Source organism: Varroa jacobsoni, unplaced genomic scaffold (assembly GCF_002532875.2).
Source record: "Varroa jacobsoni isolate VJ856 unplaced genomic scaffold, vjacob_1.0 scaffold_568, whole genome shotgun sequence".
Taxonomy (NCBI): domain Eukaryota; kingdom Metazoa; phylum Arthropoda; class Arachnida; order Mesostigmata; family Varroidae; genus Varroa; species Varroa jacobsoni.
In genome coordinates this window covers 553,038-576,347 of record NW_019213470.1, presented here as the reverse complement: position 1 = coordinate 576,347, position 23,310 = coordinate 553,038, and the positions used below count along the sequence as shown (strand labels likewise).

The window sequence follows — 23,310 nt, the reverse complement described above, 5'->3', positions numbered from 1 at the left end:
GAATGTGGATTGCTCAAATAGAAGCACGGTTACTAATTAAATAAGCTGATGCCATTCCTCCTCGAAATATTCTTTGCTCAGCTTTAAACGCATATGCGGTACCATCAAATTATATTGACATTATAAAATAATATGGAAACGTCAGCAACGAGATATTAGTGAAAGTCACCTAAGTATTACTATCACGAGGTTTGCAGTTCCTATAGGAGTTACAGCACAAACAGTCAGAGACGTCGTGGAATCTCTTCATAGTCCTTCAGACATCTGGATAAAACACGAAACGACGAAGGCCATCGATGGCGCATTTATCGAATCACGTTATGCTCAGACCACCTAAGTCCTTTAGGGTCGTTTCGAAATTGGTCGAAAGCATTGTCTGGCAGCCGCTTCATTCACACTAAGTAGCGTCTTCGTCGTCGTATAGGCGCTGGATGGCTTCCTTCTCTATAAAAAGAAAAAGATCTTCGATAAAATCGTTTATCTGCTCATGTCAGTCGCGACCGCTGCTTCTAAAGGAGCGGTGAGGAATACCTTAGACCAAATTTTCCAAGGGTTAGTGCAGCTCGACCAATTAGAATTTTCCTTCGATCCAGGCGTCGTGAGTGCCGCTTGATGGAGGCGCTCATTTATAATTGAAAATACTATAAACGTGGCATCAGAATATCGAAAATCGACTCATGCTTCATCCACGAACTCGTTCTAACCTGTGCTGCAGTAATCCACTTATATTAGTTCCATTACCCAAAACATACGCTTACTTATATTCTTTACTCACGACTCATTAAAATGATTTTCACGAAAATGTCAGTTTTATCAGAAAAAAAGCCTGCAACAGGCATACTTGAACCCAGAGCGAGTGCCTGGTCAATAGCAATAAAACAGAATTTGTTGCCAGTTTAATAATTCTCTCTTATATCTGTTAGTTGCATTACAACCTTATACGCATTAGGTCCAATCAGCTGGATTTAATCATACCAGTCTCGTGAACTTCTGACACGGCTACTCCAGACACTCAAACTCACTAGTTTAAAATAGCTAACCGTTAAAATCCGTTATCTAGAAATGATTGCTCCATGATCCCATGATATCGTTAGCTCCGACTGTCGTTTGGAGCACGTAAACACGGAGAACGGCTAACATATAACAACCGTAAGGGCTATATTTGTTGGCTTACCGAGGCTTCAACCCTGGAAAATCCAACGGCGGCGAGAGAATCTAGCTATAAGTGCACGCAACGCTTTTTGCTATCCACCATTTCCTAAAGTGACTGTGCGTCAGTAGGGAACAGTATGCACAGCTGACTGTACGGATCTTGACCATCTTGATGATTCTTTATTGCCGTTTTGAAGTCTAGTGCCGCCATATTCGTTCGGTTGCAAAATGCTATGGGCTTATTTAGCTGAATTTACGTAGATTTAATGAGATATATATCTTTGGTCACGAAAGTCGTGCTGAAGCACGACATATTGTTTTGCCATACCCGTCACTGGTTTGCTTAGATCGTAAATGCTGTGTTGTTTGTTTGAGCCATCTACATGACGAAACGAAAGCCGTGCCCTTTTTACTAGAAGCCAAGGAGATGCGTTGTACTTTTGCTATTATTGCGTTGCATTTTATGTGAACTGTTTTTGCTTAATGAAGACTACAGCGAGGGTGATGGGCCCTCTCTCTACTTCAAGCCATTGCCTGATTAAGGATTATGTCCTCGTAAAGTGAATTTGCTAGTAGGGGACAATATGTTATCATGTTAGTTTTACATGGTTAGCTTTTACATACGCGATACTACTCTATAGAAATTATAATGAGGATTACAATATACTCAAAAAATCTAAAACTATGTTTTGTTGTCTATTCTCTAATTACATCGACGACTATGCGTATTGAGCTGTTTTTGCTGCATAGGATTTGGCCATGTTCCTGCTAAAGGTCAACTGACACACTTTATAAGCTTGGACCCTTTCCCCTATATCAGCGAGTTCTCTAAACGGATCTAACGAGTTTCACTGAAATTGGTTCTGATATGCATCTCCTAGGGAAATAGAAGTAGATTTGTAGACGTGTGATAATGTCAATTGGGTTAGCTAGCCAGCCAGCGAACTATATTACGGTACTGCTCGTAACGCCGCTCTAGCTAAGCAGGTGATTCAAGCGGTCCAGGCTGCAAACTTCCTGGGAATTATAATGTGGTCAATGAGAATAGCCGACCCTTACTTTGAGTCTTAAGCGCCGTCACAGTCTTTGTTATCGATGCTAGCCAAAGCAAGTCTATGGGAATTGATGCCATAGACTAATCGATGATGGCGGATCATGCTTGTTTCTACTTCTATAACGAAGTGAGCCCATGTCAACATACACCCTAACTAAAGGCACACAGAAGATCTAAACGCTCAAACTATATTTCATGGTTCGGTGCTGTCAGACATTGCCTTCCGACCACGCAGTTCGTTTAATACTATAATAGTTACTATACACTAGATTGATACTAATCAAATGTGACCCAATTATGAAGATATTTTGCACATTAAAATATATAGATATAATATATATTTGTACAGGATACCTCCCTTTTAAGGACGGCGGTAGGAGGTTCTAAATATAATAGTCATGTCGAGGAATGTATCCTGAAGGGCCGCGATCTTCTGGCTGGCAGAGAGGTGGATGTCGGTGTCTTCAGTTATTGACAGGGGTTATTGCTTTAGGTTGTTCGAGGAAGACTGCTTTTCTTCTTCGTAACAGATAAACCACTTAGCGTCAACGTTCTCGCAATTCACCATTTCGGCCTGCGACGTGGTGGGCCTAAAACAATCACCTGGAATAGTTTACTGGGTACACTTGGAATACTGGGTAATAATATTGGCGCCTATTACCGCAGAAGCTAGAGTTTCTGGAAGAGAAAGCTAAGGTTTTTGAAAGAGGAATTCTGTTAGACTACGATAACATTTGTTACCGAAATGAAAGGTATAACTGCGGCATATTATACTCAGAGCGGTGACGAAGCGCGACGAGTATTCTACAGATAATTATTTCTACTTGTTTTTTGTTTTTCTGCTGGAGCTTTGATTATCATGTTGATTTATTTCGAGGTATCTGAGTTTGGTAGAGGGTAGAGCCGTAGATAATCACCATTGCTTATTCTGCTTCAATGCTTTCAAGGCAGCCCTATATCTATACTTGTAGTTCATTGATTCTAACCAGCCGGATGTCAGTCAAAGCAAGGGTCAGAAGAGTCGTGAACAGAGTGCATTTTAATCGAAAGTAATCAATTATTCAGACGTAGCTTGTTAAAAGCAGCTCATTGTTGGAAATATCTATAACGCTCCCTTGCATGTGGCCATAACAACTAGCTTGACGCAAAACATGCTAATTTCCGTAATAGGATAGGATCGAATAAATGGCGTCGTCCGCGCATATATTTCTTTTCTGCAGCTCATCTCTGCCAACGGTGAGGCGCGGCAGTTGGTCGATGATCATTAATTTTACCGTCACACCTTTTTGTTGACAAATCTCAATCTGCCTTTTGGGCGCTTCACTCAGACAGTTTTGTTGTTACCTCGTGGTAAAGACTCAATCCAGCTGTCGAATTAGTACTGGATAGAGACAGAGAACTTCGTAAGTAGGATAAAGTCATGTCATATAGTAATAACAATCTATGGTGCGACGATTGTAATAATACCAGCGTTTCATACTATCTTGCCATGCGGCCAGTCTGTGAGGGAGCCGTGCGTTGTTCGAACGCACGGCCTGTTGTTATGGCGTTTCTTATTGACCACAAATATTGAGTAGTACATGTAGATGGCTAAACTTGAACTAGCCGTTGTTATTAAAGCAATCCATCTTGTAAGAATATAAGGTTGTCGTGTATCTGTCGTACAAGGCTAGCGGGTAAGGTGCAGAGCCATGGCAATTCAAACTCGTCTGAACTGTTATTATCAGAAAAAAGCCTGAAAACAGAAGGGGGCATTTAAGGGGCAAATTGTGCGTTTGTAATAAAAGCTGTTAGACTACGGCGACGAGGAGATCAAGTAGATTGGTTGATCATATTCGCTGATCTGACGAGCTTGTGGTGAACTGCGCGAAAAAAAGGGGCAACCACGTCTGCTGTCAAGAAGAGGACTCGTTCGCATGGTCAAAAAATAATGCATCTCACACACGAATACATTAAATGTATTTTGGTAATACTAACTGGAACACTACAATAGCGGGGTATATGAAAATGCTAGCTAGTATTCATACATTATCCATTGTATGAAATCTTAACATTCAGCTCCAAAGACATAGAAATCAGTTAATGGTGCCAAGACAGTTTTTTCTAACAAACAAATGTGTTTCTTTAAAGGCTTTACCTTTGTTATTCTGACCCTTGATATATCTATAGTCCGTTAACTAAAACTCTAGTGGTAATCTTTTTGGTTTGATCTTGTTGCAGGAGTTGTATACGTCCAATCTGCTCTATATGCTTATTGAAAACCTTCAGAAGATAGACTTTGAGGGTAAAAAGGACGTGGCCTTGATCTTCAACAATATCCTACGACGGCAGATAGGTCAACGGTATCCAACAGTCGAATATATTTTAATGAAACCGCCAATTGTCTTCACGCTAATCGCAGGCTACGAAAAGCAGGATATCGCACTAAATTGCGGTGGAATGCTTCGCGAATGTGCGCGGCATGAAAGCCTCGCCAAACTTGTACTCTGCTCAGAGGACTTCTACAAATTTTTCGGTTTTATCGAGTCGTCTTCATTTGATATTGCATCTGATGCCTTCTCAACATTCAAGGAACTACTTACGCGCCATAAGGTATGGGTCCTAGTCAGAATATAGGATATATATATATAAATTATTATTTTTATCTTATATCGTTTCCTTGGGGACAGAGATAGCATTACGGTGGTATCGGTGCGAATTAATCGTCATCGTCGATGGAAAATGTAGACAAAACGTCGTGTGTACATATTACATGTTATTATCATCATATATATGATATTTCGTTTAACCGATTTACATATGTCATTAAGGATCGCCAATTACAAGCTTAGAAACGACTATAATGCCCCTCATAGTAAACTTGTAGCAAAGATGAAGCATTCGTATAATTCCTGAGCTTAAGGCTTATTTTGCTTGGATTTTTTTTCGTTCTCGATTCGTATCGTTAAGGTTTTATCGGCGGAATTTCTTGAAACCAACTACGATAAGGTGTTTAACCATTACCAAGCGCTTCTCAACAGCGACAATTACGTCACGAAACGGCAGTCTCTCAAGCTGCTTGGGGAACTTCTCCTCGATCGACACAACTTCAACATCATGACAAAGTAATCAATTTGATTGAACTATCAAGAGTAATTGTAAAGACCATTTTAAATAGAAGTTTATTCTCGATTTTTTTTTTCATATTTAACCTTCCACTGCCAAACTTTATAATGATGTCAACCAATGGCATTTAGCTATAACCTAAATTATTCAGTTAATTCTGATCAATAACGTAGCATTTTTCTAACGTATTATCTGTTTTATTACAAAGGTACATCTCGTCTGCAGATAACCTTAAGCTTATGATGATAATGCTAAAGGAGCGGTCGCGAAATATCCAGTTTGAGGCGTTTCATGTGTTCAAGGTCTTTGTTGCCAATCCCAATAAACCGAAGCCAATTCTCGACATTCTACTGCGAAATCGAGATAAACTTGTCGACTTCCTAACGAGGTTCGTAGCGTACGTACATGACAACTTCATTTCCTGCTTCTTCAGTCTCTTTGATCCTAGAAAAGGCCTTGGCAGTGACAATCGCGTACGAAATCTACAATAGAAACATGCACAAAGCGAAATTCTGTTGTGTGTTTTTTTGTATGGTAGGGAACTAATAATTTGTTTCATTCAATTCGCAGCCGCAGTAGAAGGTGTACAGTTATGGCCACGTTGCTTATGTCCGAAAGAAAAATTGATCAGCTTACTCTGGCCGATCAAAATTCATTACTGCTGATGCTGTTGGTTGATCAATATCTATTGCATTTGACCGATCAAGCAGAATAGGTAATATCGCTGCATGCTGGACATTCTTCTCTCAATGGAGTGGCTTGTGGATCTGACGAGTGAAACTAATCGTGCGCTTTCCATATGGAAAATTCGACGAAATTAGTCAGCGCCGGAGATTGTTCATCTAACTTATAGTAGGCTCATTGACATGTCGGAAAACGACAGAGCTTTCGGAAGACGTGCCGCAACTTCCTTCCATCGTTCCTAATTTCACTATCCTTCTCAGGATTAACGCGGCACAAGCCGTTGCCCTCCTTTGATGAATTGCCGTTCCCAATTCGGTGGCAAACTCTGAACTTTGTTGTTAGTTTCGGTGGCGTGATTTGTCGTCACTGTTGAGCCTTCTACTTATGTATTGCACACCTCTTTCTGCCCATTCATTTTGGTGGTAATGCATTTGTGCATATCTTACAGATTCCACACAGATCGGGCCGACGACGAGCAGTTCAACGATGAAAAAGCCTACCTGATCCGACAAATCCGCGAGCTGAAACCGCTAACAGATTCACCACAAACAACGCCTCAGCATACGACCAGCATTACAACATTGCCAGCAAATCAAGGTCCCAGCACCAGTTCGACGGCCGGGACGGCGGGAAGTAGCCACTAAACGTAAATGTTGCAAACATCTGCTTCTCTGTTATTTGGCAGACCGTCTATCTGATCGGCCGCACGCCTGCATCAGGCAATTGTTAGATTGAATGATGACATAGCCAATAGATAGACAGCCACGTAGCAATGCAAATAGCATAATTACGTGGTACATACAGGAAGACATAGACAATGCGATAACAAGCGAATAAGCGATAAAGGCAGAAATAACCCAACCGATAAGCTGATACGTAGCTTGATCCAGTCGTCAGCTTAATCGAAAACACCAACTATGGCATCTATTATAGATGGATACTGCTACAATTACCGGATAAGAAAATTGCATGGCCGACCTGAAAGCGTGTCTATTTCAGCCTCTTTTTGCCTGCTCACGCTTGGCTCTAAGTTAATGGAGATAAGTACAGAAGTGTATTTCTGCAACTGTCATTGCTATCTCCAGCGAAGTTCCAGGCGGTAATGATGGCCTCAATAGCTTGGGTCTATACAGCGTTGATCGTGTCTGGGGAATTGATAATTAATTGTAAAACGATACGTTTTCAACTTAATGGCGATGTAAGGACTGTGGGAAATGGGCGTAGGCCAGTAACAACAGATTAGCATATATATATATATATATAAACACTAGTAATAAGTCTGCTAATCTTACCACAATTATAAAATATCATTGTTAGTTATTATCATTATTATTAACGAGACGGACTTTATGATCGGGTAGGTCACTCGTTATATGTCGGAACAGGTGGTTAGCAAACATGTAGGCCATCATCAGAGTGGGTGTTGCGTGCCAGCAGAATGCAACTATCATAACTGTGTTTCCAGCTTGTTTTATCGTAATGAAACCAGTAAAACGAAAAAACTCATTAGCTCAATTGAGACTTGCTTATCAATAAACTAGCAAATTCAGTAATATTTTGTTGTTTCAGTAGTCTATCCGCAGTAACGCGATGTGTATGATGTCAATATGATTGGCCTTTTTTTCGGTTCGAAGAAACGACAGGACTAATTCTGTGACAGAATAGCCCGCCTCCTCTACCTTTATATAACGCGTTGTAATAGAACCGAACGAAGTAGAACATTGCAGTCCAGATAGCAGTATTCGGTCGACATCGTATAAAGAGCCTATTGGTTACAATGGTAAACCACTTTTATAATAGCGAGACCGACAGCGTTGGCATTACTCTGCCAAAGGTTGGATGAAGTATTGTATGTAACGTTGCATTGCAATGCAATTTCCGACAGACATAAGAACTTGTTAAACCATATAGTCGATACGGGATGTATTTGCGGTAAGCTTTTTATCTATTCGAAAGATGCGGAACACTCGTCATAGGGGTGATTGCTGTGCAATAATTCGAGTTGTCAGCGAATATAAAAATTATTTGACCTTCTCTTTTTTTATTCCTTATTTCTATTCGAGAATGGCATCCAGGAAAAATCGTAGATCTCAAAGACACTTTGTACCTTGCTATACATTTCCCGTCAACCTATTTACAGGTCTACATTTATTTACTACGCAACAAAATGTAAACCATTTTTCTAAAGCCGGGGGTGTACGGTTGGTAAATTTCAACGTGAATTAAATACAGATACATTTTTTCGAATAACGTTAGTCACTGTTATTCGCTGCGATTACATGCTTTATATATTCAGCTCACTGGTCGATTGGAGCCCTAGCTGAACACGTATTTTGTAATGTATCGAGAAACGTAAAAGGAACTCCAGATCAAAAAAAGTCTTGTCAACATGCGGTTTACCACGTTTGTTTTCCCTTGCTAAAATATTTATTCATACATAGCAAATTAAATGAATAGTTTTATATAGATACAAAATTGAGAATAGGCCGACAAACTATGGAAGCAGCTCTAGCAAAAGCTTGGCAGAGGTAACTGTCTGAGATGAAGCGAGATTGGTAGTTATAACAATTGTGCATGGATATATGGATAATTCTATTATTAAGATAAGCCATCAGTAGTAATTGCAGACTCCATAACGAAGGCCCAAAAAGGGTCTTTCCAGGAATCAAGTACTTCAACTGTTTAGGTTCTAACCCCTGTAGGTAAAGGTTAATAGGTAAAATAATAAGTTTGACGACATGCTTCCATCTTCAAAGTTCTCCCCTTATTCCCCCCCCCCCCACCTCTTAAACTTAGCACCATACGAGATGTTGGCTTTAAGTAAAAAGAAAAAGTTTTTCCAATGAATCTTAGTGTTATGATAAACAACTAGTAACAACAATAACAGTTCGCAGAACAAACAAAAATACAAAAGGCAAGAAGAGACATTGGGGAAATAAGGCGAATTTGTATTATTTCAGTTCCTATTTGTCTCACGCAAACACTTTTACCTTCTGCAAAGCAATGAAACTAAACGATGGGACAGGTATTACGATTTATCTTTCTGAAAGTGTTAATTGTACTGCGACAAGTAGGGTTCAGCGAGAGCTCTGGAAAAAGAGAAGTAAGTTCTTTCGGCAAAGCCTGATAGGTCGAAAAAAAAGTGCGCTTGGATTAGTCTCCTGATAGGCCAATACCTGTACGACATGTTTTGGAGGTCAGAAAAAAAATTCCTCTGTACGGAGTAGTATGCAAAACGATGGATTAATAACAAAGAGACGTGGATGGGAATATGATGACACGTTCACTGTTGCAGCACGACGCCTGATTGAAAGTTTATTTTTCATAATAGCATCAAACAGAAAACAAAACAAACTATTAATGAGGTACTATTTAGTCTACGTACGCAAGTATTCAAGTACTATAAGATAGATGCGCTGACCATGATAATTACTTGACTGTTTTTGGCCTGCGTATTTATTTGCAAATCAGCGGAAAAACTCTTGAAAAAATATTCATGTAGATTCCGTTTGGTGTTCCATTTATACACGAAGCGTATACCGTATCTGGCCCCTGACGGTGACGAAAACAACACCCCACTAATATAAGTAACCCGTTTAAAATCATTCAAAACAGCAATGAACAACAGCTCTTTCTACGAGTCAAAGAATTTCTGCTCCTGAAAAGTCGATTAAAAATTACACCTATATATATATATATATATATATATATATATATATATATATATGACTATCTTTGTGTCATCCATGCAATAACTCAGCTTTACATTGAGAGTAACAAGCTGCGTTTCCCAGCATGGGAAGAACGGAACGGTTTGTGCAATGAGTACCCTTAAAATGCAAATTCATGGTCTGTGGCCAAAGCGGATAGTCGTACTTTTCCTATCACTGTATACCCATCCCGGGGGACTCTTCGTGAGCGAATAAAATTGATTGTATGGTCAGCGTTTGTAGATCACCGTCGTTACAACAGCTGCTAGGTATATAGACATTTAGATAGTATCTTATATAAAGGTATATATATATATATACAATAATAGAATCCCCTGCTAGCACCAATAATAATCATAATTAACAACAGTAATAATAATAATCACCTTAGTGTGTAACAGTGAATTAGATGTCATAGCGTTTATAATTCAGATGAACTGCCGGCATGTTAATGATGCCCCTGACTTCGTACTGAAGGACGGAATAGTGTCTGTACCGGATCTATGAGGACATATACAATTATGTACAAAGTTGCAGAGACACTATATACATAGATACATACAGTAACAGAGGAACAGGGACAAAAAAAATGCTGGATTTAAGTCAACAAGTGATAAAAACTATAATGGGGGCTATGGTGACGATTGAAGAACTAGTATGGAAAAAGGAGATTTGGGAAAATACCACACAGAGAAATAAGTGGCGAAAAGAAGAGAATCATTATCGGAAAATCTACGAAAATGCACGCACCTGAGTGTGCATAAACCAAAATGCCTAAAAAAAACCATGTATGACAAAGCGGATAACGATGGTCAATGAAGTAAGTGATGACTAGGTTGATACGCGAATAATAATACTATTCATTATTATTAATATACACACATTGTAAATAGACAGGGAACGAGGAAAATACATGCTACTAGAAACATGGAAAGGAAGCAGCTCCCAATTCCGAAGTGGAAAACCATTAAAAATGCCGATTAAAAGCGACTATTTATTAAAGTTAACGAAGCTGGTGTTATCATTTTAGCTAGCAATTACGAAACATTTAGTACATTGTCGAGGTATGGGTATTTAGAGAGTAGGTGGTTATAGTTCGATGTGAGTATATTTAAGTCAGTAGCACCTGTCGCTTCGGATCCGAAGATCCATCGTACCACCTTGTGGATCCAGCTATATGAGACATATCATCATTTTTCCACGATTTCCCAAACATTAGCCTTTAGAAAACTACAGAATTGGCTGGAAGTATTGGAAAGAGGTCGTTTGACGTGTCGTTATAGCTCTGCCAGCCGTTTTTTGATAGCGAGCTTTTATGTCTCCGAATGAGAAGGTGAAAGAAATGCTTCCTATAGAAATTTTGATGAGGAGTCTTACAGTTCGTTAAATAGTAATCGTTCCTTTGGCCATTTAAGTTCTAAGGAACCTATGAGCAATACCTACTGGTACGCCATTACGTTAAGATAGTAGAAAAAGCTTGCCCCGTATAAGTGTTACGAGAGACAAATGAAGGTGAATCTTGAGGTTCCCTTGCTCTCGTACAGCAGAGTATGTAAGCTATGAAATAATTGCACGCTAATTCTGTTTAACGATCACATTAGTATACTTTTAATTAAAAACTGCTAGCCACAACTACCTGGCAGGAGTACCAAAGCAAAGTACAACGAAGCGAAGAACACTTCAAAACAACCCGAAACAAGCTCGTAAAATGTATAGCCGATAGGCAGTAACTATAGACAGGGGAATTTGTCGCAGTAAACTATTATCATTTTATTGCGATTATTATTATTATTATGAATCCTGTCGAGTATACGGTACTTTTTCACATGGACAGAGATATCAGTTTTTTCAATTACACAGTACTGAAATATATGCACATCTATATTACGAGACACAGTTTCAAGTCTTTAGTGTAGTGTGTTGGATAATATTCTGAGAATCATGTACTAACAAGCGACTCCTATAGTTCTACGTACGTCGCCTGAGAAGTAACGCCGCACATGTTGTCCTCCTGCGAGATCAGGACATAGCCATCGTTACCCCAATGGGTAGACCAGGAGTTCTTGATTAGCCAGTAAGGCTCGCCGTGGAGGGTGCCATAACCAACGGCCAAAACGGCGTGATCTAGTTCCGTCGAGCCTAAATAGAATGCACGTACAGTTTAATAAAGAATAATATTTATTATTATTATGATTGTGCAAAATACTACGGTATAATATGGTTGTGGTTTTACTTACTGCAGTCAGGATCCTTGTACACTCCGTGCGAATAGAAAGAGAAGGAAGGCCTCGAAGCGTCTATAGATACTGAGATGGGACCAACAAAAGCAAGTGCTTTGCGTAGCTCATTTTCGTTGGTCACATTCGTGTAGCCCTTTAAGGTCGCGATGGGTTTGGTTTTAAACTCGATGTCCTTGCATTTACCATCCTGGCCGCAATGTAAATAGATAATACAAGCGTTTTACGATCTTGTTTGTAAATAAAGTTAGATATGGACTGTAAACGCAGCTGACTGATGGTCGTAAATAATCCTCAAAAATTATACTTGCAAGGGCAAAATGTAATAGTTCGCCCAGATAATACACAATAAATAAGTATTATCAGTGTGAACATAAATTGAATTGCATGAAACGTACGAAGTTTCATGTACGAAAAACAGATAAAAAAACATAATACTGGCCTAATATTGAAAAACTTTAAAAAAGCAAACGAACGTTCCTATTCTTGAATACGTACAATGCCACGGTAAGGCCCGTACTGCTCGTCTGATGAAAGACCGTATTTCTTGATGTAGTCATAGGAGATAAAGTCGAGACCTCCATCGCACGCATCATTTCCAGACGACCATGAACAGTCAATGAGTTGCTGCTCAGAGAAGCGAATCAACTCTCCGTACTTGAGGAAATAGATGCCCTCTATGTGGCCCACGGTGGCAAAGCTCCAGCATGAACCGCATATGGCCTGATCTTTGACGGGCGAAACAGCTCCCTCTAGGCGCCAATCGACATAATCAGGAAGGGGACGCTGCGCGAAAAGCTTCATGGGGAAAACCTTGCCGTAAGATTTGGCGTTGGTTTGTTGCAAACGACCTCGAATCAGTTTTAACTCTTCCCTGCTCCAGTCGGCGCGATTATTAAGCTTTAGTGCGTAACTGAGATTACGACGGTTCATAGAATCAACAAAGCGTTGGTTATGACGGAAGTTGTCTTTGCGAATAGTCTCTTCGGTTTGGTGAGCATACTCTTTGCCGTGAGTGCTCTTGAAGTGACTGAAGTGCTCGTCGACGTGGGCATCGTGGCCATTGATGAACTGCCTCATAGGATTAAAAAGATGAGCCGAAGAGAGACCCGGTGGTGAGGGAAAATCGATGCAATCTTTTTCTAAATAAATATGCAGCAATTGGTTAGTAAACCTAACGCAAGTTAAAATGTAAGGTGAAGTATTTTTTGTTTAAAGTCGACCGGGGGGATATATGAGTACAAAATATTAATAATAACTGCTAAAGACAAATTGGAGTCTTTAGGTTTGTTTGAAGCTTCTAACTGGTACATAATATATGCTATTCATTGGCAAAAAGCATGACTTTCGAGGTACTTACTAATAACTTCGTTAACTTTAAACATATCCCGGTCGACAGGTCCGGCCCTATAGTCAGAGTAGACAATTTCGTACTTGTCAAAATGCGAGCCGAGCAATGAATCGTATCCAAGCATTTCATACCGGATAGGAGTAGCACCCTTCTCATCTCTGAAAAGGCCGTTCAAAAACAGGTAGAACTTTACATAAACGCACGAAGACACCAAGACCCCACCAATATCTGTTGCTTTGTTATTCAGCTATAACAGCTATAGCACTCAGCATTAAGCGCTGTTTACTGTGGTAAGCCGTAGTTTCAAGGATACTCACTGTGCGGCCCAGAACGTATACTTAGAGGTCCGGCCAAATCTTTGAACTTTATTCTCGTAGCGATAGCATTTCGAGGAACGAAGGAAAGGTTTTACAAGCGTCGTTGAGCCGGTCTCGCAAGGTTCGGTCCGGATGAATTTGAATTGACTTAGGTCTGGTAAAACGGTCTGCGCATCCTCTGCGCCAGCCAAATAGCAGTTTTCTTCGGGCACGTGAGTCTTTTCATTCGGAGACCACACTACCTTGTACGAACCTTTGGCAGAGAAGCACCAAAATAATTCAGTCATTTTGTGGTAAAGCTTTTTTAAATTCGTGTTTTAAGCCTACTTTTAAGCGATCTAAGAACTAACGAAGACGTTACGCACCACCCGATACTTTAGGTATGAGCAAAACCAAACAATATCCATAAGATAACCTTTGACGAGTTTGTATGCGTGCAACTATATTATTACTGTCGAATTAATTAGTTGTTATCGGGATGACAGTACTCAAATTAGAATATACAGCTGTGCTATTAGAGAGATAGATTAATCTCTAGATATTTCGTCATTTTTTTTTTGCAGGGAGAAGATATAAGGGAGCAAAGTGGAAACAAGGCAAACAAAACCACAAAAAGCAATGTAAAAATTTTGTAAAATTCCCAAACAACATAGATAGTGATTGCCAATTAAGCATGTCTTCAATTTTTCTAAAGAGTTGAAAAATAAAGCTATCTTTCTCTACAATTTCTCAGCTAAAAGATTCATGCGGACAGTACAAAGACTCTAAGAATAAAAATCCTAAACTGACCTTGCTTGCTCATGAATGTCTTCATCTCTCCATTGTAAAAATCAATTCGGGACTTCCCGACGTTGCCATCGTAGTAAGCAACAAAAGGCTCCTTCAACTCACAATACGGCAAAAGGATGTAGCCAGCAGCCGTGTACTGCGGCGGAAACACGGGTCCATCGCCAAGCGGGACTGCGCCTAGAAGATGAAATGTTGGATATATTCTATTACACTTGTGGCCAATACAGTAAGTTATCTGTTTGGCCAATTGGAAAACAGATCGTTATTAAAGCATTAGTAGATGAAACGTTTTTAATGACGGAAATTGCGATAAATACCGCCATGCCTTTTATCCTCAGTTGGTCCCTAATCTGTTGCTTGCTGGTATCTAACTACATTAGCTGTCGAATGGCTAGAATAACGCCTTTTTCTCGTAAGGAAATAAAGGCATGATCAGATCCATGACCTGTCTGAGTGAGTTCAATAAAGTACCGACGATTAGTGCTACAATTGTAGCATCTAGGTATGTTCGCTAGATCTAAAGAATGGTGTCTGTATAGAGCTCATAACCAGATCTCCTAAGAAAATTCAGTTTGCTAGGACGAGCAGTTTGATGGTTTTCGTATGTTGTAGTAGAAAATCACCTACCTATATCTCTATAATCACCAAAATTGCTTGCTTATCATACAAATCCGCTAAGTATATCACGTAGTAAATGAGGACTTATTTGTTTCGAGATAAACCTGGATTTGCTAGGAAAATACGCCCCTTCGCAGTTTCTAATGCGTCTCACTATTAGGCATCCAATAGCGTATTATAAAATAACACATCCATTTGAGCTCCACAGATACTCAGTATCATATATATATATATATATATATATATATATATATATATATATATGTATAATATATAGTTCGGCAAAGTCAACTTGGTAGTCTAAAAATTTTAATTTGGCTATAAAACTCCGGTGTTAAAATGGGATAAATTTATCTCTAACATTTTAGCGACACAGTCTGAGTAAAGATTTTCTGCACCAGTGAATAAAAAAAGTTGTAAACCAGAAAACGAGGAGATACACGTTTTTAAGTGCACAGGTACAAGTCAGGTGTTGATGGTAAAATCTAATGTTAACATATGTCATCAAAACTTCAGATACGTTATGAGCCAAACTTGGTGACCATGATAAAAGACCATAATAATTCTCGTTCAAAACACTCGTATATAACAATGGCTACAGCTTAAATGCCAGACGGAGATCGCCATAATCAAGGGTATTTACTGGACATACGTACACAGTCGTATGTCTTCGTGCACGTAGGCAGCTGCGATGCTTTGGGTCCTAATAATAGTAATATACTAATAGAACCGCACGACTGATATGGTAAAATATATTATAGGCATTACTATATTTATATCTATTACTATTGTATGTGTACACACGATATTGTTTGCTCAAAGCTTTCTTGGTTTTGTTCACGGTTTATGCCGACTTAAACGCTATAATAATCATTTTTTGTCGCACGGTCAATTCGAATTGATTCCGTCACAACACGAAAAGATATATAGTACACCATCAAAAAGAAAGGCTTTCTCTAGCTATTTTAGCCCGTTATAAAACGACTACGGAATGCTGGCTTTGCACACTTATACATTATGTGATTTCGAAATTAAGCTGAGCACTGTTTTGCGTTTCGAATAGTTCGCATATCATCGGAAACAGATCAAGGACTATGGCCAGTCAATTATTATTCGTTGCTACGATTTCCATCTTTGTTCAAACGCTCGTACCTAAGTTGCCAACGCAAGGCAAAGTGATCAAGTAAAAGGTAAGGTGAATTCACGGAGAGGTACCAGCCGTCCCTGCACGCCGACGGTGCACTTAATCATAAACGTCAGATGTACAGCCCCTGTTAGCTAGTGTAGCTCACAGCAGCTACTTTAAAAAAGAGGTAAAAAAAATTTTTTGGATGAGTCTGCGTGTGCCACTCTTTCGACCAATACGCACAATGGTTTGCTATTTAGAGATATCGTTCTGTGTACGTTAGTGAATGTCTATCAAATGGCAAAACTATAACGCCTCAGACTTAAAAACAACAGATTCAACGTCACAGGTCAGGCTTACATAGTGCGTGCAGTATGTGTTTACATGCTTACTCTGTAACTCATAGCAAACTGTGAATCGACTTGTTTACTATTATTATTATTCTCTTGACTGCTTAAACGCATTTTCAGCGAGTCTTTCACCAAGCAGAGCACGGCATCTCATAATTACAAGATACAAATGCTGACACAGCTTTCAGGGATTCCAGCGTGTCTTGAGTGACTCAAAAATGGGGTGCTGTGGTTTTAGTTCTAACTCGGTACTGTTAAAGATAGCTGCCGATTTACCTGTACTCGATAGAAACGACCTGTGTATACGTCTCGTACGTGCAATTATACATAGATATATATATATTATACACTGATTTTGAAAACACGAATCGGTACAAACAATTCGTTAATCAGTTAATAAAGGCATAAATAAGACTACGTTGGTGGGAACTACGTTGCGTATTTTACCAATAATCGATACGCTTATTCTGAAGTGAAGCTGCTTTGTGTTTTATATGACATTGCTGAAATTGCATGTGAGACAAAGGTAGGCTTATCAAGAGATACTATTATATACGCATAAAGAAGTCAACTTACCGACGATGGAAAGCCCCGTAACGGCAAGAAATGATATCCACTTACAAGCCATGGTTGTCAATTTATTCGTGGCTGGTTCTGAACCACTCTCGATCAAGCACTGACAACGATTTACAAGACGTTCTTATAACGATGTTTGTAGACGGCAGACTCTATAGGGGAGAGCGGACACTGTGGGTGCAAGGGGACAATCGTATCCGCTGATGAATGCTACTACTCTTGCAAAAGCCGAGATCACCAGTGCAGACGGCGAGCCTCATGGTTGCATATGGATCGTTTCCCTTTCTCTCCATCAAAACGTCAAGTGTAACGTACCATTAGGCTTTAAGTATTAAAAGTGGACCAAAAAACACTGGCAATGTCGGGCCCGTTGATACGTGTTAGTAGAATTATCGGCTATTATCGCTGAGATTCATCTATTTAATGTAAGGTAAAACGCTATGGGTAAAGTATATTGTTGCCGGAAAATGGAGAAAAGACAGCTCTGTCCTGAGGAAAATAGTACCTGAACTGGAGGATAGGGACAATCCGTACGAGAACGCAATTAATACACAACATTTTCTATCCATTCGGGACTTAGTGGCTGGAAAACGTCTATATTTAGCACTTTGATGATCTTTGTAAGGCAACAAAAGGCGGATAATGAAGTGAGATGGTCTACGAAATGACATGTTTGGAAGGGTGCTAGTAAGCAAAAGGCCATCATATGAACACCATATCTTTTAACCGGGGTTGCACTTCCTCGTCGCAGTATTCAAAGGACAACTAAAATGTACATGAAATGAAGTTCTAATGACAGCATTTACTTAACACTGACAATTCAGTTCGGGCTGCATTAGTGACATATAATAGAAACCCAGATGATGGACCCAGAAGAAATTGATCTATTAGAACTCTTGGATATTGCGTTACCAAAGCAGAATTACTCAGAGATTGGTGTTGTTGTTGTTGTTGCTGGATTAATAGCTTAAATTTGCTTTCTTATTCTTGAGCGAATTTACATGGTGCTCGTTACCTATTCTATCACGCACGCAGCCGCCATTTATTTGTACCTGTACTGGTATCTTTGTGCACACGTCATTCAAACTGATGCATGACTTCCTGCACTACTTTTGTATCCATGTTCTCTTGAGACTAAAGAATAAAAAAAAAAAGAGCTAACCTTAGGGTAACAATGACTGTGGGAACTTTTGTCTTTAGACGGAAACACCATTCAAGTATCATTTGCTCGCTGGTTAAACGCAAACTTACGATCGATGTTGCGATGCTTTTGCGTTATTCACCGTGTTTCCAAAGACTCCAACCTTCGTGTTTTTTAGCTTTTCTTACGTTTGTTGAGCGCATTGAGTTTGAAAAGTAAAATATAAGCCTTTTCTAAGATGGGCAGATTGAAAAAGCATACGCAAAAAATAACAGAGAGTGAACGAAATACATTTATTCAAAATAAATAAATACGTTTATCATTTGTATATGTAACTTAATTAACGCATCCTCTTGCATAGCTTCGTGTACAATGGATAGACTTCGTATATCGTAGTTTTATAAATTTTTTTCTAAGACAAAATGCCTACGCGGACTGAGTCCGGCCTTTTTGGACAGCTCGTGGCTCGTCATCTACCGTTATATATAAACAAAATTGATCCTGGAATTAAACAATACTTTATCGAGCTATATTTCAAGTGACAAATAACTATTTAGAGTTCTACGCAATGTACGATTTAATATTGTCACTTGCCGAATGTTATTTTAATTTAATAGATGATGACGTTTTTATGTTTGGTCGATTGATTTGGTCGTGGCAAAAGCTGGACAAAAAGTTAACACCATCGTTCTTTTTTTTTTTTTCTTTCGTAAGGCCTACAACACAAACGCTCCAGAAGGCTCACAAATGCTACATACATAAGGCTTCCTTCTCAAACGGAAAAAAGAACATATAGCCTGCGGTAGAGTGTATAGTAGCAGTAACGTAATTCATGTGGGCGACGTATACATATTCGGACATCAGAGGAGCAGGTTACGCAAGTAATGCTAATTATTCACTAGGTGCATGGTGTATGAACTGCTCAATAGCAGCGCCCTGAATGTGTCCGGCTTCTAGTGCAGTTGGCCGATAGGAACGCAGCACGGTTTAATCCTGTTAGGAATATCGTATGGACAACTAAGAGTCAGCCAGCGCCTTTTCTCTGTGCAGTCCCACTCTACCTCTGTATGGCATTGTATTAGCCGTATGTAAATCTACTGGAACCTGCCGTCACTCTAAACTTTGAAACGTCAGGACAGATTGCTGTACTTATTGAGAAATAAAAGGTTTGTTCGACGACCAAGATGAGACGCCAATGGGTTCCTGCAGGTCACCCTGCAGGAGACACGGTTACTGGCAAGATAAGCCTGCTGGAATGACGAGTAAACTCGAGAAAATTGAAGCTCGTAATGAAAAGCTACAAAACGGGTAAATATGCGTGTAGCATTGAACTGCAGTTCGAAATAAAGTTCTTGATAGTGTATCAAATAGTAGTTTATATAATACCGAGTACAAAAGGGACAATAGTGCAGGTAGAGGGAACTCGAATGACGATGTGCCCATTTTAAGGCCAGTGGTCCGGCGAGTACTACGCAAAAGCTCGGCATACAAAGTAAATTTTATTCTGTTGCTGTGCTTTGGTTCTCTGGTTTAAAAAAAAAAAATCGAAACACATCAATTTTCACACGCAAGTAAGTTCTGACTTTTTTAGGAAACCTTCGAAAGCAAGTGGCTGAGTTTCGTGGTCGCATTGAAAGGAACTCAGCGGCACTCAGCAACGTTTTCCAATCGAAGCAGCAGCAGCAGGAACAGCTTTATCGCAGAGACAAGATCCTCTTGATGGAACACCAAGCGGAACTATCTGGTGAGTCGGCTATTAGCCAATCAAAGATTACTATTTTTGATATTGTGCTTTGTACCACGTAACTATTCCTTGCTGTTAGAACAAAATATTTCGAATAATTATAGCTCTTTAAAAATTAAACCTATTGAAACTATCAAGCGTAGCTAAGCAAACGCCCTAGCTGACTTCGTTTCCTCTAGTTAGAGAAAACGTTGCAGTGAATAAAGCTCAAGACGGCTCAAAGGAATTTCGTAGGACAAAATACGTATGTATGTCTACTTCTAGAACATATCCATGAGCGTCTCTGTTCAACTCGTAATAGGCTATAACAGAACTAGATTGAATGTAAATTGAGGTGTTAAATTTACTTGCACGTTATAATAGGAACATAATTGTAAACGATAGCTGAACACGAATCCCCTATACGCTGTCTCGGCCATGCGTCAGACTTAGAATACATGATGTATGCGTAGCTAGTGGTTGTAGAATACGATGCTACTACATCCTTTCATTCCTGAATATATTTTTAAAACGTTCCGCCCAGTCGGCTTAGCGCTAATCAACCAAGAGGCCACATGAGCGCGTTATCAAAATAACAGAAATAGACCCATGTAGATGCCGTGCTTAGGTAGCAAACTTTGGCACTATTAGCCAGTTGCTGATGATAATAATGTGGACCGTTAGTGGCATCTCTAAGAGCTGTTACAGAAAATCGTACGATTTACAGAGGGCAATGGTTATGAACTCGTAAATCCTACAATGTATCGTGGTGCCAATTCCAAACGAGCTTACCAGAAACAATCTACTACCGCATCATATCAGGGAGAAGCAGATGAGATTCTGTTCGGACGTTCTGCCCGGAAAGCTCCCATTTAAAAAGCTGTCGTGTTTTCACTAAACTTATCTATTCTCGTTAACGACTTTGTCGATTTGTCAAATTCTCGGTGGAGTCATAACGTACGAACACAGTGTTTACACACGCCCCTGATAATCTGAATTCTGAGAACGCTAGCCAACCTCTATACAAGATATGGACAGACTCGGTCACCTTAGTAAAGATTAACAGCACCTTTGCTATGATGAAGCATAATTGCTGCGATTTTCAAACTAATACTGATTTAATGTTTTGTCAACTAATGTAAACTTAGTAATCCAGCACGATTTTGAGAAAAACAGACGTACATATACAAAATGATTTAGACTTCTAGTCTAGAAAACATTCGTGCTTTCTGTTTAGGATACGTGTGCATACATTTAATCAAGATCAAATACTTATGAAAAATATGCTTTTCAAAAGACAAAAAATTAGCTATAAATAATAGTCCTCTTTAAGAAAACAAGCGTGTTAAATCGCAGGAACAGTACCTTTGATATCTGCCATATTTAGCTTTTTTTTTTTTTAGTGTCAAAATACAACTCAACCAATTCAAAGTACGAAAAGAACTCAACAATAAACTTATAGCCTTATTTAACAATAAGTTGCTTTAAAAGCACCAATGCTGGAGGCAACCTTCGATTAATTCAAGGTTTATTATTTCGAAAAATGTGCGTAGAATCGTATGCCCTTTAAAGCCACTTTTGAAATTGGCAAATCACTTTTGCGTAATATGTAGTCCTTCTTTTTTTCTGCCGTCCCTATCTTGGCCTGCTTTTTGATTTTAACGAATAAGGAATTTTCAACTTTACAATAATATGCACCCTTCTCTCATTTCCGGAAGATGATAATTACCCATTAATGTCACCAACAACTTTTATTGTGAATGCATTTTATAGCTTTTTTTTTATGCTCAACTAAGAATTAATACTTATTATATCTAAATGGTTATCTGTGTTGGTCAAAAATTTCCCTTCTGATAGTTTGCTTTTCGGCTGCTAGTAGTCACTTGTCAACAATGAATTATGAGAAATCTGTTGGAAATGTTTTGACAATTGACCGAATCTGGCCGAAATGATCTTAGCATGGTTACTTGAACTGTGACTTTTGTACTGCGAAATTATTTATTAGAGAAAAAAAGTAATAGAACATGCTTTCACAGATTTTCTTCACAAAATTTGAAGAAATAAAAAAAGAAGACAGATTAATTAGATTAGTTAAAACACGAATGAATTTTTAATCGAATATTCAAGTAATTTAAAATTCAAAGTTCGCTAAACTTCCTTTCTTACTCTGTTTCTGATTTACCCCACAGCTGGTTTTAGATATACAGAATTCTATTAATTGTGGCTAAAATGCGTCATTTCACATTTGAATTGCAGCAGAGGCCAGAAAAGCCGAAGAAGAAGAAGAAGAACCAAACAGTTTCTGCAATGGAATTCAATATTTGAATTACAGGATCCCATGGTATGCTTCATCTGTCGTACAAAGCAAGGGAAGTAAACTGATTTAGGTTCACAGTTGAATAAGATAAAAGTCTACGGTTCGAAAAGCATAGGTTTGTAGAAAAAGTAAAAAATATAACTATAGAATGGAGTGACTTTGGACAATTTGTGAGGTATCTACATAAATCTAGCTCTGAGCTCCATATAACAATCAACAGCTTTGGCCATCTTCATTTTGGATAGTTGTCACCTCAATAGCTCTAACGATCTCACTCAGAGAATTAAAAAATAACATCTTAAACAGGTTGCTCAAGCTGTATATGATCGAGCCAACAAGTGCCTAGGTCGTAAGCTAACCTTCTCTGTTGAACTCTTGTGAAACAGATTTACATTTCGATTCCATCGACTCCAAATTGAGCCATGAATTACGAGTGCAAACTTGGCCCGCTTTTTGACCTCACACTATATTAGAGGAGTTTATATTCTTTCATATAAACACTCCTTTTGAGTGGTATGATGGAAGTCCGTTGTGATTCTACAGCTAAAACCAACCAAAATAGGTCTGGAGAAAAACGATCGAAAGGGATACTTGAGCAGTTTTAAAGATGTTAACTAGAAAGGTAAGCGGACACCACTATTTTCTTGTTGAGGATTTGTTTTAAATCAAAGAGAAGGTCCTGGATGCAATTTTCAGGCTATACCTACCTGTTTGTTCTTCAGAGTGTGGCCAAGTGTTCCTTTCCCATTCTTATCACTAGTTTCATTTCTTTTGATTCCCACCTCAGGACACATATATTCGTCATCTAGTCGAAGAATCCTCAAGCTACAACCGGCGAAGATTTCAAGTATTTTTAGAAACCGAGGCAACGCAAAGGCTACGAGAGGTGTCCGACTTGTAAGAGGTGCTCTATGAAAGAACTATACTCTTCGTACAAGATATCGAAAAGTCTGTTGAAAGGAGACGTCGGCTTGAACAAAAACTTACAGAGTAAAATCGTAAAAGAAGAAGACTGAGCAAGTCTGTAAATAAATGTGTAACTGAAATTTTCTCAAAACCA

The 23,310-nt window shown here is 39.1% G+C and overlaps 3 protein-coding genes across 7 annotated transcripts in view; 2 read left to right on the top strand and 1 right to left on the bottom strand.

Moving 5' to 3' along the window:
• Mo25 (calcium binding protein Mo25) overlaps positions 1-14,409 on the top strand; it is a 27,930-nt gene extending 13,521 nt beyond the window's left edge. The window contains exons 2-6 of one of the 2 annotated variants that reach the window (XM_086968761.1): positions 4,427-4,798; positions 5,156-5,310; positions 5,520-5,699; positions 6,444-6,641; positions 14,174-14,409. In XM_086968761.1, the coding sequence (XP_086824887.1) occupies positions 4,427-4,798; positions 5,156-5,310; positions 5,520-5,699; positions 6,444-6,639 (903 nt within the window). In that variant the 3' untranslated portion in view covers positions 6,640-6,641; positions 14,174-14,409. Of the gene's footprint in view, positions 1-4,426; positions 4,799-5,155; positions 5,311-5,519; positions 5,700-6,443; positions 10,713-14,173 lie in introns of those variants that run through there. The other variant, XM_086968760.1, reaches the window with a different exon arrangement.
• On the bottom strand, positions 11,451-17,229 carry CtsK1 (C1 family peptidase 26-29-p). The gene is made up of 7 exons (XM_022835169.2): positions 17,070-17,229; positions 14,400-14,576; positions 13,611-13,863; positions 13,303-13,451; positions 12,441-13,084; positions 11,943-12,132; positions 11,451-11,844 (listed from the first exon to the last, which is right to left on the bottom strand). The coding sequence occupies exons 1-7, from the start codon at positions 17,119-17,121 to the stop codon at positions 11,666-11,668; spliced, it is 1,644 nt and encodes a 547-aa protein (XP_022690904.1). The 5' UTR covers positions 17,122-17,229; the 3' UTR covers positions 11,451-11,665.
• On the top strand, positions 16,069-23,310 carry LOC111261570 (uncharacterized). 4 transcript variants are annotated; one of them, XM_022835182.2, is made up of 5 exons: positions 16,069-16,207; positions 18,925-19,518; positions 19,802-19,954; positions 22,190-22,274; positions 23,038-23,310. In XM_022835182.2, the coding sequence occupies exons 2-5, from the start codon at positions 19,500-19,502 to the stop codon at positions 23,057-23,059; spliced, it is 279 nt and encodes a 92-aa protein (XP_022690917.1). In that variant the 5' UTR covers positions 16,069-16,207; positions 18,925-19,499; the 3' UTR covers positions 23,060-23,310. The 4 variants fall into 4 exon arrangements, 3 of the variants coding, with proteins under 3 accessions (XP_022690917.1, XP_086824888.1, XP_086824890.1); XM_086968762.1 differs by having other exon boundaries at positions 22,190-23,310; XM_086968764.1 differs by lacking the exon at positions 16,069-16,207 and adding an exon at positions 16,357-16,492 and having other exon boundaries at positions 22,190-23,310.

Bases quoted from the DNA above. Each gene is read 5' to 3' on its own strand.
- LOC111261570 (XM_086968762.1), top strand. The intron at 19,955-22,189 runs GTGAGTCGGCTA...TTTGAATTGCAG, and splicing joins ACACCAAGCGGAACTATCTG to CAGAGGCCAGAAAAGCCGAA.
- CtsK1 (XM_022835169.2), bottom strand. From the start codon at position 17,121: ATGGCTTGTAAGTGGATATCATTTCTTGCCGTTACGGGGCTTTCCATC. The intron at 13,452-13,610 runs GTGAGTATCCTT...CGGCCTTTTCAG, and splicing joins TATACGTTCTGGGCCGCACA to AGATGAGAAGGGTGCTACTC. The intron at 12,133-12,440 runs GTACGTATTCAA...CATTGCGGCCAG, and splicing joins ACGGGCCTTACCGTGGCATT to GATGGTAAATGCAAGGACAT.